General features: G+C 55.7%; 2 protein-coding genes and 2 long non-coding RNA genes across 22 annotated transcripts in view; 2 read left to right on the top strand and 2 right to left on the bottom strand.

Annotated features, from left to right (window-relative positions):
* LOC107306990 (uncharacterized) overlaps window positions 1-342 on the bottom strand; it is a 30587-nt gene extending 30245 nt beyond the window's left edge. For all 3 annotated transcript variants that reach the window (XM_085535583.1, XM_085535584.1, XM_085535585.1), the window contains exon 1: window positions 234-342. In XM_085535583.1, coding sequence (XP_085391709.1) covers window positions 234-312 — 79 coding nt within the window. In that variant the 5' untranslated portion in view covers window positions 313-342. The remainder of the gene's footprint in view (window positions 1-233) is intronic.
* Window positions 343-5244: 4902 nt separating this feature from the next.
* Window positions 5245-14398, top strand: LOC107306985 (acetylcholinesterase-like). Its single transcript, XM_085535574.1, has 7 exons — window positions 5245-5344; window positions 9774-10811; window positions 10875-10942; window positions 11009-11160; window positions 11347-12187; window positions 13511-13674; window positions 14259-14398. Exons 1-7 carry the CDS (start codon window positions 5339-5341, stop codon window positions 14378-14380), a joined length of 2391 nt encoding a protein of 796 aa, XP_085391700.1. The 5' UTR covers window positions 5245-5338; the 3' UTR covers window positions 14381-14398.
* LOC146751114 (uncharacterized) lies at window positions 5351-7501 on the top strand. The gene is made up of 2 exons (XR_014941903.1): window positions 5351-6782; window positions 6814-7501. It is a non-coding gene; the product is annotated as an uncharacterized LOC146751114 (long non-coding RNA).
* LOC116652606 (uncharacterized) lies at window positions 12142-15740 on the bottom strand. Of its 17 annotated transcripts, XR_014941895.1 has the most exons (4): window positions 15604-15740; window positions 15404-15423; window positions 15163-15323; window positions 12142-15122 (listed from the first exon to the last, which is right to left on the bottom strand). It is a non-coding gene; the product is annotated as an uncharacterized LOC116652606 (long non-coding RNA). The 17 variants fall into 17 exon arrangements; XR_014941889.1 differs by lacking the exon at window positions 15604-15740 and having other exon boundaries at window positions 12142-14638; window positions 14679-15122; window positions 15163-15579; XR_014941890.1 differs by lacking the exon at window positions 15604-15740 and having other exon boundaries at window positions 12142-14598; window positions 14679-15122; window positions 15163-15579.
* Between the last annotated feature and the right edge of the window lie 100 nt (window positions 15741-15840).

Here is a 15840-nt window from a genome sequence, read left to right as displayed (position 1 = left end):
TAAGGACCCCATAAGGACCCCATAAGGACCCCATTACCCCCATAACAACCCCATAATGCCCCATAAGGACCCCATTACCCCCCATAAGGACCCCATAAGGACCCCATAAGGACCCCATTACCCCCATAACAACCCCATAACAACTCCATAACGACCCCATAAGGACCCCATAAGGACCCCATTACCCCCATAAGGACCCCATAAGCCCCCCATAAGCCCCCATAAGGCCCTACCTGCCAGCAGCCACCCCAGCAGTGCCCCCCCCGTCCCCATGGGGCGCAGCGTGTGCCCTTTGGATCTGTGTGTCCCCATATGGGGTGACGGCGGCCCTATATGAGGTCGGGGGGGGGGGACTTTGACCCCAATATGGGGCCGGTCGGGATGCGCCCTGCGTGACACATGGGGTGACGACAATGGGGGGGGTGGGGACAGTTATGGGGTGGGTGGGGATAGTAATGGGGTGTAATGGGGGATATGGGGGATATGGGGGATATGGGGTATATGGGGTCAATGGGGGATATGGGGTGTAATGGGGGATATGGGGTCAATGGGGGATATGGGGGATATGGGGGATATGGGGTATATGGGGTCAATGGGGGATATGGGGTGTAATGAGGGATATGGGGTATATGGGGTGTAATGGGGGATATGGGGTATATGGGGTCAATGGGGGATATGGGGTGTAATGGGGGATATGGGGTCAATGGGGGATATGGGGTATATGGGGGATATGGGGTCAATGGGGGATATGGGGTGTAATGGGGGATATGGGGTCAATGGGGGATATGGGGTATATGGGGGATATGGGGTCAATGGGGGATATGGGGTATATGGGGGATATGGGGTCAATGGGGGATATGGGGTGTAATGGGGGATATGGGGTCAATGGGGGATATGGGGTATATGGGGGATATGGGGTCAATGGGGGATATGGGGTATATGGGGGATATGGGGTCAATGGGGGATATGGGGTGTAATGGGGGATATGGGGTCAATGGGGGATATGGGGTGTAATGGGGTATATAGGGGCTATGGGGGTAATGGGGGGTAATGGGGGATATGGGGTCAATGGGGGATATGGGGTGTAATGGGGGATATGGGGTGTAATGGGGGATATGGGGTGTAATGGGGGATATGGGGTCAATGGGGTTAATGGGGGATATGGGGTATATGGGGCTAATGGGGAATATAGGATCAATAATGGATAATGGAGGATAATGGGGGTAATGGGGTATATAGGGGCTATGGGGGTAATGGGGGGTAATGGGGGATATGGGGTGTAATGGGGGATATGGGGTATATGGGTTGTAATGGGGGATATGGGGTGTAATGGGGGATATGGGGTGTAATGGGGGATATGGGGTCAATGGGGGATATGGGGTATATGGGGGATATGGGGTCAATGGGGGATATGGGGTGTAATGGGGGATATGGGGTCAATGGAGGATATGGGGTATATGGGGGATATGGGGTCAATGGGGGATATGGGGTGTAATGGGGGATATGGGGTGTAATGGGGGATATGGGGTCAATGGGGTCAATGGGGGATATGGGGTATATGGGGCTAATGGGGAATATAGGATCAATAATGGATAATGGAGGATAATGGGGGTAATGGGGTATATAGGGGCTATGGGGGTAATGGGGGGTAATGGGGGATATGGGGTCAATGGGGGATATGGGGTGTAATGGGGGATATGGGGTGTAATGGGGGATATGGGGTATATGGGGTCAATGGGGACTATGGGGGCTATAGGATCAATAATGGATAATGGAGGATAATGGGGGTAATGGGGTATATAGGGGCTATGGGGGTAATGGGGGGTAATGGGGGATATGGGGTGTAATGGGGGATATGGGGTATATGGGTTGTAATGGGGGATATGGGGTGTAATGGGGGATATGGGGTGTAATGGGGGATATGGGGTATATGGGTTGTAATGGGGGATATGGGGTGTAATGGGGGATATGGGGTGTAATGGGGGATATGGGGTCAATGGGGTGTAATGGGGGATATGGGGTATATGGGGCTAATGGGGGCTATAGGATCAATGGGAGCTATGGGGGATAATGGAGGATAATGGGGTCAATGGGGGTATATGGGGGCTATGGAGGATAATGGGGTGTAATGGGGATAATGGGACAGATATGGGGCCATTATGGGGTCATTATGGGATGGATATGGGGCCATTATGGGGTCATTATGGGATGGATATGGGATGTATATGTGATGTATAGGGGCCATTACGGGAAGTATAGGCACCATCATTATGGGGTCATTATGGGATGTATATGGGGCCATTATGGGATGTATAGGGGCCATTACGGGATGTATAGGGGTCATTATGGGATGTATATGGGATCATTATGGGATGTATAGGGGCCATTATGGGATGTATATGGGATGTATATGTGATGTATAGGGGCCATTACGGGATGTATAGGGGCCATCATTATGGGATCATTATGGGATGTATAGGGGTCATTATGGGATGTATAGGGGGTCATTATGGGATGTATAGGGGTCACTATGTGATGTATAGGGATCATTATGGGATGTATAGGGGTTCTAATGTGATGTATAGGGCTCATTATGGGATGTATAGGGCTCATTATGGGATGTATAGGGGTTCTAATGTGATGTATAGGGATCATTATGGGATGTATAGGGGTTCTAATGTGATGTATAGGGATCACTATGTGATGTATAGGGCTCATTATGGGATGTATAGGGGTTCTAATGTGATGTATAGGGCTCATTATGGGATGTATAGGGGTTATGTGATGTATAGGGCTCATTATGGGATGCACAGGGGTTATAATGGTATGTATAGGGCTCATTATGGGATGTATAGGGGTTATAATGGTATGTATAGGGCTCATTATGGGATGCACAGGGCCCTATACCTGCAGGTGACGTGTTGGCTGTGTCTGGTTGCCACCACAAACAGGTGACACACGATGGGTGCGGACACACGGACACACAGCACCCATGGGTGGGGACACACGGACACACGGACACACAGACACACGGACAGCACCCATGGGTGGGGACACACAGACTGAACCCTATGGGGGGGGGAGGGGAGGGACACCCAATGGGGGGGGAGGGGAGGGGCATCCAATGGGGGGGGGGGCATCCAATGGGGGGGGGAGGAGCAGACACACTATGGGAGGGGAAAGGGGCATCCAATTGGGGGGGGGGAGGGACACACTATGGGGGGGGGCATCCAATGGGGGGGGGGAGGAGCAGACACACTATGGGGGGGGGGGTTGAAGGGGGAGGGGCACCCAATGGGTGGGGGGGGGAGGGGTTGAAGGGGAGAGCACCCAATGTGGGGGGGGGGAAGGGGAAGGGACACACATGGGGGGGGGGGGCACCCAATGGGGGGGGGGGGCAATGGGGGGGGTTCAACCAGTGGGGGGGGGCCCAGTGGGGGGGGGGAGGGGGAGGGACACACAATGGGGGGGGCATCCAATGGGGAGGGGCAGGGAGGGGTACCCAATGGGTGGGGGGGGGAGGGGTTGAAGGGGAGGGCACCCAATGAGGGGGGGGAAAGGGGGAGGGACACACATGGGGGGGCACCCAATGGGTGGGGAGGGGGGGGAACCCAATGGGGGGGGGGTCGAAGGGGGGGACAAGGAAGGCACCCAATGGGGGGCGGGGGGGGGGGGGAGGGAGGGGGAGGGACACACATGGGAGGGGGGGAACCCAATGGGGAGGGGAGGGCACCCAATGGGGGGGGGTCACCCAAATTGGGGGGGGGGGGGGGGTCACCCAATGGGGGGGCACCCAATGGGTGGGGGGTGTCACTCAATGGGGGGGGAGGGGGAGGGACACACTATGGGTGGGGGGGGAGGGCACCCAAAGGGGGGGGGGGGCAGAGAGGGACACACAATGGGGGGGGGGGGGGAGACACACAATGGGGGAGGGCACCCAATGTGGGGGGGGGAGGGAGGGGATGGGGGGGGGAGACCCAATGGGAGGGCACCCAATGGGGGGGGGAGACACACACAATGGGGTGGGGGGGCACCCAATGGGCAAACAGGCGTTGGCTGCACGTGGAGGTACACGGGGAGGGGGGGGGACAATGGGAGGAGACAATGGGGACAATGGGAGGGACAATGGGAGGGACAATGGGAGGGACAATAGGAGGGGACAATGGGGATATGGGGGGGCAATGGGGGGCAATAGGTGGGACAATGAAGACAATGAGGATATGGGGGGACAATGGGGACAAGGGGGGGGACAATAGGGGACATGGGGGGACAACGGGGGGATAATAGGGGGCAATGGGGATATGGGGGGACAATGGGGACAAGGGGGGGATAATAGGGGACATGGGGGGACAACGGGGTTATGGGGGGGTAATGGGGGGACAATGGGGAGACAGTGGGGATATGGGGGGGGCAATGGGGACAAGGGGGGGATAATAGGGGACAATGGGGATATGGGGGGGACAGTGGGAACAATGGGAGGGGACAATGGGGACATGGGGGGACAATGGGGATATGGGGGGGTAATGGGGACAAGGGGGGGGACAATGGGGATATGGGGGGGTAATGGGGGACAATAAGGGGACAATGGGGAGGGACAATGGGGATATGGGGGGGCAATGGGGACAAGGGGGGGGACAATGGGGATATGGGGGGGCAATGGGGACAAGGGGGGGGACAATGGAGGGGACAATAGGGACAATGGGGGCCCTAGGGTTCCTATGGGGATTTGTGGGGCAGCCCTAGAGCTTCTATAGGAAATCTATGGGGCAGCCATAGGGAATCTAAAGGGATTCTATAGGGCAGCCCTAGAGCTTCTATAGGGGATCTATAGGGCAGCCTTGAGGCTCCTATAGGGGATCTATGGGGCAGCCATAGGGAATCTATAGGGATTTTATAGGGCAGCCTTGAGGCTCCTATAGGGAATCTATAGGGCAGCCCTAGGGTTTCTATAGGGGATCTATGGTCACTTATAGGGCAGCTTTAGGGTTCCTATAGGGGATCTATGGGGCACTTATAGGGCAGCTTTAGGGTTCCTATAGGGAATCTATGGTGCAGCCCTATGGCTCCTATAGGGGATCTATGGTCACTTATAGGGCAGCTTTAGGGTTCCTATAGGGGATCTATGGGGCAGCCTTGAGGCTCCTATAGGTGATCTATGGGGCCGCAATGAGCTCCCGCAGGTCTCTATGGGGCCGAGGCGTTGGCGCTATGGGGGAGGGGCGTTGATGCCGCAGCGGTGGGGGAGGGGCTGCCAACCCCCCCCCCCAATTTAACCCCTCCCCCATCGCCCCCCCCCCATCAGCTCTGCCGCTGTTTTGCAGCAGCGAAGGGCGACGAGATGGAGGTGAGGACGGGGCTGCCCCATAGCGCCCCATAGCTGCCCTATAGCTGCCCTATAGCAGCCCCATAGCAGCCCCATAGCCACCCCATAGCAGCCCTATAGCTGCCCCATAGCTGCCCTATAGCCTCCCTATAGCCACCCCATAGTTGCCCCATAGCAGCCCTATAGCCACCCCATAGCTGCCCTATAGCTGCCCTATAGCTGCCCCATAGCTGCCCTATAGCTGCCCTATAGCCACCCCATAGCAGCCCCATAGCTGCCCTATAGCTGCCCCATAGCTGCCCTATAGCTGCCCTATAGCTGCCCCATAGCAGCCCTATAGCCTCCCTATAGCCACCCCATAGCAGCCCCATAGCTGCCCTATAGCTGCCCCATAGCTGCCCTATAGCTGCCCTATAGCTGCCCCATAGCAGCCCTATAGCCTCCCTATAGCCACCCCATAGCAGCCCCATAGCTGCCCTATAGCTGCCCCATAGCTGCCCTATAGCTGCCCCATAGCAGCCCAATAGCCTCCCTATAGCCACCCCATAGCAGCCCCATAGCTGCCCCATAGCTGCCCTATAGCCACCCCATAGCAGCCCCATAGCTGCCCCATAGCTGCCCTATACCACCCCATAGCTGCCCCATAGCTGCCCCATAGCAGCCCTATAGCCACCCCATAGCCATCCCATAACCCCTTAACCCCCATTCATCCTCCATCTGTTCCCATTGATTTCCATCTCTGCCCCATAGTGCCCCTTATCTGCCCCATAGCTGCCCCAAAGGCACCCTATAGCCTCCCCACAGCTGCCCCATAGCACCCCATAACCCCATCTCTGCCCCATAACCCCAAATCCCCCCCATTTCAGAGACCCCCCCCAACTCAACATCTCTGCGTCATCCTTTCCCTGAGCCACACCTCTCCCATCTCTGCCCCATAGAACCCCCTATCACCCCCATAACCCCATATCTGCCCTATAGAAACCCATATCTGCCCCATAACCCCATCTCTGCCCTATAGAATCACATACCTGCTCTACAGAACCCCATATCTGCCCCATAACCCCATATCTATGGGGGGCATATGTGGCATATCCCACCATAACTGCCCCATAACCTCCCCATAACCCCACATCCACCCCATAACTGCCCCATAACCCCATATCTGCTCTATATCTGCCCCATAACCGCCCCATAACCCCCCAGCCCCACCCTCTGCACCTGCTGTGATTTTTATTGGGGTTTTGGGTGGGAGAGGGGTGGATCTATGGGGTGGGGGAGGGGTTCGTTGTGGGGTGGGGATCTATGGGGTGTGGGGTTCCCTATGGGGCAGGGATCTATGGGATGGGCTTCTCTTTATGGGGCCAGGGATGGCTATAGGGCCGATCTATGGGACCAGCATTAGTTATAGGGCTGATCTATGGGGCTAGTGCTGGTAATAGGGCCGATCTATGGGGCCAAGGTTGGTTATAGGGCCAATCTATGGGGTCAAGGTTAGTTATAGGGCCAATCTATGGGGCCAGACTTGGTTATAGGGCTGATCTATGGGGCTAAGGTTGGCTATAGGGCTGATCTATGGATCCAGGATTAGTTATAGGGCCAATCTATGGGGCTGGGGCCAATCTATGGGGCTAAGGTTGGCTATAGGGTCGATTTATGGGGCTGGGATTGGTTATAGGGCCAATCTATGGGGCCAGGGTTGGTTATAGGGCCAATCTATGGGGCTGAGGATGGCTATAGGGCCAATCTATGGGGCTGGGGCCAATCTATGGGGCTGAGACACTATGGGGCCAATCTATGGGGCCAGGGTTTTCTATAGGGCCAATCTATGGGGCTAGAGCTGGTAATAGGGCCGATCTATGGGGCCGGGCTGACCCACAAGTGCCCCTTTCCATCCCCTCCCCCTATTTCCGGCCCGGATTCTATTTGGGGCTCGTCCACCTGCCCCACAGCTGTTGTAGGGCGGGGGGGGGGGGGAACTTCCGCCCACCCCATGGGGCCCCATAGCGCCGCCCCATAGATGGGAATGGGGGGGGAGGGGCACGGGGGGGGGGCTGACCCCATAGATCTGCCCCATAGATGGGAACATCCCTGACCCCATAACCCCCACAACCCTATTAACTCCCCCGACCCCCTCTGATCCCATAACCCCGTAGAACCCTATAAGCCCCCATATAACCCTATACAACCCCATACACCCTATATAACCCTATATAACCCCATAGCCCCATACCCCCCATAGCCCCATAAGACCCCATAAGCTCCCCCAGCCCCATACCCCCCCCATAACCCCATATGACCCTATATCCCCCTCTGACCCCATATAACCCCATATGACCCTATAAGACCCCATAGACCCTATATCCCCCATATAACCTCATACCCCCCATAACCCCATATAACCCCATATGACCCCATATCCTCCCCCACCCCATAACTATATAACCCCCCCCACCCCATATAACCCTATACAACCCCATAGACCCCATATAACCCCACAGACCCTATAGAATCCCCTATAACCCTATATCTCTCTGTCCCCCCGCAGCCCCCCCCAACCCCAAACCCCATATAACCCTATACAACCCCATAGACCCCATATAACCCCATAGACCCTATAGAATCCCCTATAACCCTATATCTCTCTGTCCCCCCGCAGCCCCCTCAACCACATAACCCCCCCCAACCCCATAACCCCCTCTGATCCCATAACCCCCCCCACCCCACATAACCCCATAAGACCCCATAGACCCCATAAGACCCCATATAACCCCACAGACCCTATAGAATCCCATATAACCCTATATAACCCCATATAACCCTATATAACCCCATATATCTCTCTGTCCCCCCGCAGCCCCCCCAACCCCATAACCCCATATAACCCTATACAACCCCATATAACCCCATAGACCCCATATAACCCCACAGACCCCATATAACCCCACAGACCCTATAGAATCCCATATAACCCTATAGAATCCCATATAACCCTATATAACCCCATATATCTCTCTGTCCCCCCGCAGCCCCTCCTTTGGCTCCTCCTCCTTTCCTTGGCCCCACCCCATAACTATATAACCCCCCCACACCCCATATAACCCCATAGACCCCATATAACCCCACAGGCCCTATAGAATCCCATATAACCCCATATAACCCCATATAACCCTATACAATCCCATATAACCCCATATAACCCCATATATCTCTCTGTCCCCCCGCAGCCCATCCAACCCCATAACCCCATATAACCCTATACAACCCCATAGACCCCATATAACCCTATACAACCCCATAGACCCCATATAACCCCACAGACCCCATATAACCCCACAGACCCTATAGAATCCCATATAACCCCATAGACCCTATAGAATCCCATATAACCCCATATAATCCCATATATCTCTCTGTCCCCCCGCAGCCCCTCCTTTGGCTCCTCCTCCTTTCCTTGGCCCCACCCCATAACTATATAACCCCATAAGACCCCATATAACCCCATAGACCCCATATAACCCCACAGGCCCTATAGAATCCCATATAACCCCATATAACCCCATATTACCCTATACAATCCCATATAACCCCATATAACCCCATATATCTCTCTGTCCCCCCGCAGCCCATCCAACCCCATAACCCCATATAACCCTATACAACCCCATAGACCCCATATAACCCTATACAACCCCATAGACCCCATATAACCCCACAGACCCCATATAACCCCACAGACCCTATAGAATCCCATATAACCCTATACAATCCCATATAACCCCATATATCTCTCTGTCCCCCCGCAGCCCATCCAACCCCATAACCCCATATAACCCTATACAACCCCATATAACCCCATAGATCCCATAAGACCCCATAAGACCCCATATAACCCCATAGACCCCATATAACCCCACAGACCCTATAGAATCCCATATAACCCTATACAATCCCCTATAACCCCATATAACCCCATAGACCCCATAAGACCCCATATAACCCCACAGACCCTATAGAATCCCATATAACTCCATATAACCCCATATAACCCTATACAATCCCATATAACCCCATATAACCCTATACAATCCCATATAACCCTATATAACCCCATATATCTCTCTGTCCCCCCGCAGCCCCTCCTTTGGCTCCTCCTCCTTTCCTTGGCCCCACCCCATAACTATATAACCCCATAAGACCCCATATAACCCCATAGACCCCATAAGACCCCATATAACCCCATAGACCCTATATAAACCCCTATAACCCTATATCACTATGTCCCCCCGCAGCCCCCCAAAACCCCATAACCCCCCCAACCCCATAACCCCATATAACCCTATACAACCCCATAGACCCCATATAACCCCATATAACCCTATACAATCCCATATAACCCCATAGACCCTATAGAATCCCCTATAACCCCATATATCTCTCTGTCCCCCCGCAGCCCCTCCTTTGGCTCCTCCTCCTTTCCTTGGCCCCGCCCACTTTTCCCACGCCGTCGGATTTTACCTACAGCGCCCCCAACCGTCCGGAGGTCCGAACTACAACCGGTTCCATCCGGGGCCTTTTAGTCCCTGCCGGTCCTCCCGGTGTCATGGCGGCCGCCTTTTTAGGGATCCCATATGCGATTCCCCCTATAGGGTCGCTCCGTTTCCGCCCTCCCGTCCCTATAACAACCCCATGGGGGGGGGTTAGAGATACGGACACTCAGCCCTACGCGTGTTATCAGATGATTGACACCACGTTCCCAGGGTTTGAGGGCTCGGAGATGTGGAATCCTAATAGGGAAATGAATGAGGATTGCCTATATCTTAATGTATGGACCCCAAAGAGGAAACCCCATAAAGCCCCGGTGCTGGTGTGGGTCTATGGGGGCGGCTTCTATAGCGGCTCGGTGTCGTTGGATGTCTATGACGGCCGGTACCTGGCCGTGGCTGAGGACGCCATAGTGATATCCATGAACTATAGGGTGGGATCTATAGGGTTCTTGGCCTTGGTGGGATATAGGGACGCCCCGGGGAACGTGGGTCTATGGGATCAACGTTTGGCCTTACAATGGATCCGGGTTAACGCTGAAGCCTTCGGGGGGGACCCCAATAGGGTCACGTTGTTTGGGGAGAGCGCCGGGGCTGCGTCTATAGGGCTGCATCTATTGTCACCCTATAGCAAGGGGTTGTTTAATAGGGCCGTCCTACAGAGCGGGTCCCCCAACGGCCCATGGGCCACTATAGGGGCTGCCGAAGGGAGGAGGAGGGCGGCCCTATTGGGGAAGGCTGTGGGGTGCCCCTATGGGAACGAGACGGAGCTTGTGGGGTGTTTGAAGGGGGTGGACGCCTTGAGGTTGGTGGAGGGGGAAGGGGAAGTTCTGCCACCCCAAAGCGTTTTTAGGTTCGCGTTCGTCCCCGTAGTGGATGGGGAGTTCCTCATTGACAGCCCCGAGGTGATGTTAGGGGCAGGTTATGGGGCTGGGGGGGGTTATGGGGTCAGAGAGGGGCCGGAGGGTTATGGGGTTGGGGGGGGTTATGGGGTTAAAGAGGGGCCGGAGGGTTATGGGGTTAAAGAGGGAGGAAGGGAAGGTTATGGGGCTGGGGGGGGTTATGGGGTTAAAGAGGGGCCGGAGGGTTATGGGGTGAAGGAGGGAAGAGGGGAAGATTATGGGGTCAATGGGGTGAGGGAAAGGGATGGGGTTGGGGGGGGTTATGGGGTTAAAGAGGGGCCGGAGGGTTATAGGGTCAGAGGGGTGAGGGAAAGGGATGTGGATAGGGGGGGTTATGGGGTGAAGGAGGGAGGAGGGGAAGGTTATGGGGTCAAAGAGGGTTATGGGGTGAAGGAAGGGGGAAGGGAGGGTTATGGGGTTGGGGGGAGTTATGGGGTCAGAGGGGTAGAGGAGGGTTATGGGGTTGGGGGTGATGGGTCCTCCAGGCCCCATAGGGATGAGGGCTCACCTGATGGTTATGGGGCCAAATCATCCTCCAGGCCCCATAGGGATGAAGGCTCTCCTGATGGTTATGGGGTCAGTGGGTCTCCTGATGGCTATGGGGCCAAATCATCCTCCAGGCCCCATAGAGACGAGGGCTCTCCCAATGGTTATAGGGTCAGTGGGTCTCCTGATGGTTATGGGGCCAAATCATCCTCCAGACCCCATAGAGACGAGGGCTCTCCCGATGTTTATGGGGCCAAATCATCCTCCAGACCCCATAGAGACGAGGGCTCTCCCGATGGTTATGGGGCCAAGTCATCCTCCAGGCCCCATAGAGACGAGGGCTCTCCCGATGGTTATGGGGCCAAATCATCCTCCAGACCCCATAGAGACGAGGGCTCTCCCGATGGTTCTGGGGCCCCCAGCCCCCATAGATCCCCCAGTGAAGTCGAGGTTCTCCTCGGGGCCGTCCGTGACGAAGGTTCCTATTTCCTCGTCTATGGGGTCCCAGGTTTTGGGAAAGACAACGAAAGCCTTATAAGCAGGGAGGAGTTTTTAGGGGGGGTCCGCATGGGGGTCCCTCAAGCCAACGACTTGGCGGCCGAGGCCGTGGTGCTTCATTACACCGACTGGTTGGACGCCGATAACCCCATAAAGAACAGGGAGGCGCTGGACGACATCGTAGGGGATCACAACGTGGTCTGCCCCATGATGGCCTTCGCTCAGCGCTGGGCTCAAAGGGGGGGGAAGGTTTACGCGTATCTGTTCGACCATCGCGCGTCCACCCTGTTATGGCCGTCGTGGATGGGGGTCCCGCATGGGTACGAGATCGAGTTCGTGTTCGGGCAACCGCTGGATCCCAAAAAGAATTACACCAAGGAGGAGCAGGAGCTGAGCAGGAGGATCATGAGATACTGGGGGAACTTCGCACGGACCGGGTATGGGGCGATGGGGGTAATGGGGTTATTGGGGGCAATGGGGACATTGGGGTCAATGGGGGCAGTGGGGGTGTTGGGGTCAATGGGGACATTGGGGCCAATGGGGGTGATGGGGTGAATGGGGATGATGGGGCCAATGGGGCCAATGGGGGTGATGGGGTGAATGGGGATGATGGGGCCAATGGGGCCAATGGGGGTGATGGGGTGAATGGGGTTGATAGGGGTGTTGGGGTCAATGGGGGTGATGGGGTGAATGGGGGTGAATGGGGACATTGGGGTCAATGGGGGTGTTGGGGGCAATGGGGGTGTTGGGGTCAATGGGATCAATGGGGTCAATGGGGGTGTTGGGGTGAATGGGGTTGATAAGGGTGTAGGGGTCAATGGGAGTGATGGGGCCAATGGGGGTGATGGGGCTATTGGAGGCAATGGGGACACTGGGATCATTGGGGTCAATGGGGGTGATGGGGTCAGTGGGGGTGTTGGGATGAATGGGGTCACTGGGGACAATGGAGTCAATGGGAGGAATGGGATCAATGGGGGTGATGGGGTCAATGGGGGTAATAGGGTCAGTGAGAGCAATGGGGTCATTAGGGTCAGTGGGGGAGATGGGGTGAATGGGGTCAAGGGGGACATTGGGGTCAATGGGGGTGTTGGGGTCAATAGGGTCATTGGGGGCAATGGGGCAGTGGGGATGATGGGGACATTGGGGTGAATAGGGTCAATGGGGGTGATTGGGTCATTAGGGTCAATGGGGGAGATGGGGTGAATGGAGTCAATGGGGGTCAATGGGGACATTGGGATGAATGGGATCAATGGGGGTGTTTGGGGCAATGGGGTCAATGGGGATGATGGGGTCAATGGGGGTGTTGGGGTGAATGGGGACATGGGGGTGAATGGGGACATTGGGGTGAATGGGGGCAATGGGGGTAATGAGGGATATGGGGTCAATGGGGGTGATGGGGTGAATAGGGTCAATGGGGGTGATGGGAACATTGGGATCAGTGGGGTGAATGGGGACATTGGGGTCAATGGGAGCAATGGGGTCAATGGGGCTATTGGGGTCAATGGGGGTGATGGGGATATTGGGGTCAATGGGGGTAATAGGGCCAATGAGAGCAATGGGGTCATTAGGGTCAATGGGGGAAATGGGGTGAATGGGGACAATGGGGTCAATGGGTACATTGGGATGAATGGGATCAATGGGGGTGTTTGGGGTAATGGGATCAGTGGGGGTGTTGGGGTGAATGGGGACATTGGGGTCAATGGGGCTATTGGGGTCAATGGGGCTATTGTGTATCTCTGCCCCTTTATCTGGCCCCACAGTGACCCTAATGGTGGGGTGGCTGGACCCCAATGGCCGCCCTACACGCCTTCGGGGCAGCGCTACGCCCACCTCAACGCCCGCCCCCTAAGTGTGGGGCAGGGGCTGAGGACACAGATCTGCGCCTTCTGGACACGCTTCCTGCCCAAGCTGCTCAACGCCACCGGTATGGGGTCCTATGGGGTCCTATGGAGTCTTTATAGGGCCTTTATAGGGTCAGGGGTCCTATGGGGTCCTATGGGGTCTTTATAGGGCCTTTATAGGGTCAGGGGTCTTTATGGGGTCCTATGGGGTCCTTATGGGGTCCTATGGGGGCTTATGAGGTCCTATGGGGTCTTTATGGGGTCCTTATGGTGTCAGAAGGTCCTTATGGGGTCAGGGGGTCCTTACGGGTTCAGGGGGTCCTTATGGGGTCAGGGTCTCCTTATGGGGTCAGGGGTTCCTTATGGAGTCCTATGGGGTCCTTATGAGGTCCTTATGGGGTCAGGGGTTCCTTATGGGGTCCTATGGGGTCCTTATGAGGTCCTTATGGGGTCAGGGGTTCCTTATGGGGTCCTATGGGGTCCTTATGGGGTCAGGGGATCCTTATGGGGTCCTTATGGGTTCAGGGGGTCCTTATGGGGTCAGGGGTTCCTTATGGGGTCCCCTGGGGTCCTTATGGGCTCAGAGAGCTTTCACAGGTCCGTATGGGGCTGTGAGTCGATCGGGTCGTTATTTAGGGTTTTCCTTTTGGGGTCTTTGGAGCTTCAGGTCCCACAGAGGACGCGGAACGCGAATGGCGCCTGGAGTTCCACCGCTGGAGCTCCTACATGGGCCGATGGAGGACACAGTTCGAGCACTACAGCCGGCAGCAGCCCTGCGCCACCCTATAGCACCCCACAACTGCAACATAGGGGCCCTACAACACCACAATGGGGCCCTACAACACCACAATGGGATCAGAGACACCCAATGGGTCCCTACAACAACCTGAGGAGCCCTACAACACCCTGACGGTCCCTACAACACCCCAATAGGATCAGCTACAACCTGAGGGTCCCTACAACACCCCAATGGATCCCTACAACACCCCAATAGGATCAACTACAATCTGAGGGGCCCTACAACAACCTGAGGAGCCCTACAACACCCTGAGGGTCCCTATAACACCCTGATAGGATCAACTACAACCTGAGGGTCCCTACAACACCCCAATAGGATCAACTACAACCTGAGGGGCCCTACAACACCCCAATGGAACCAGAGACACCCATAGGGGCCCTACAATGGAACCAGAGACACCCAATGGGTCCCTACAACACCCCAATAGGATCAGCTACAACCTGAGGGGCCCTACAACACCCCAATGGAACCAGAGACACCCATAGGGGCCCTACAATGGAACCAGATACACCCAATGGGTTCCTACAACACACCAATAGGATCAGATACAACCTGAGGAGCCCTACAACACCCCAATAGGATCAGAGACACCCAATGGGTCCCTACAACAACCTGAGGAGCCCTACAATACCCTGAGGGTCCCTATAACACCCCAATAGGATCAACTACAACCTGAGGGGCCCTACAACACCCCAATGGGATCAGATACACCCAATGGGTCCCTACAACAACCTGAGGAGCCCAGCAACACCCCAATGGGATCAGCTACAACCTGAGGGGCCCTACAACACCCCAATGGAACCAGAGACACCCAATGAGTTCCTACAACAACCTGAGGAGCCCTACAACACCCCAATAGGATCAACTACAACCTGAGAAGCCCTACAACACCCCAATGGGTCCTTATAACACCCCAATAGGATCAGCTACAACCTGAGGGTCCCTACAACACCCCAATGGGGCCAGATACACCCAAAGGGTCCCTACAACACCCCAATAGGATCAGCTACAACCTGAGGGGCCCTACAACAACCTGAGGAGCCCTACAACACCCTGAGGGTCCCTACAACACCCCAATAGGATCAACTACAACCTGAGGGGCCCTACAACACCCCAGTGGAACCAGAGACACCCAATGGGTCCCTACAACACCGCAATAGGATCAGATACACTCAATGGGTCCCTACAACACCCCAATAGGGTCAGCTACAACCTGAGGGTCCCTACAACACCTTGAGGAGCCCAGCAACACCCCAATGGGACCAGAGACACCCAATGGGTCCCTATAACACCCCAATAGGATCAACTACACCCATAGGGACCCCACAACACCCCAATAGGATCAGATACACCTAATGGGGCCCTACAACACCCCAATGGGATCAGCTACACCCAATGGGTCCCTACAACACCCTGAGGGTCACCATCACCGTCCCCAACACCCGGAGCT

The sequence above is a fragment of the Coturnix japonica genome, unplaced genomic scaffold (assembly GCF_054131305.1).
Source record: "Coturnix japonica strain WE unplaced genomic scaffold, WE-NBRP24 Scf133, whole genome shotgun sequence".
Classification (NCBI taxonomy): domain Eukaryota; kingdom Metazoa; phylum Chordata; class Aves; order Galliformes; family Phasianidae; genus Coturnix; species Coturnix japonica.
The sequence above is the reverse complement of the archived record's forward strand: the minus strand, read 5'-3'. Positions and strand labels throughout refer to the sequence as shown.

Excerpts from the sequence above, each read along its gene's own strand:
- LOC107306985 (XM_085535574.1), top strand. Across the intron at positions 10,943-11,008 it reads GGTTATGGGGTTAAAGAGGG|GGATGGGGTTGGGGGGGGTT; the intron begins GCCGGAGGGTTA and ends GGTGAGGGAAAG. Across the intron at positions 11,161-11,346 it reads AGAGGGTTATGGGGTGAAGG|GTGGGTCTCCTGATGGCTAT; the intron begins AAGGGGGAAGGG and ends GTTATGGGGTCA.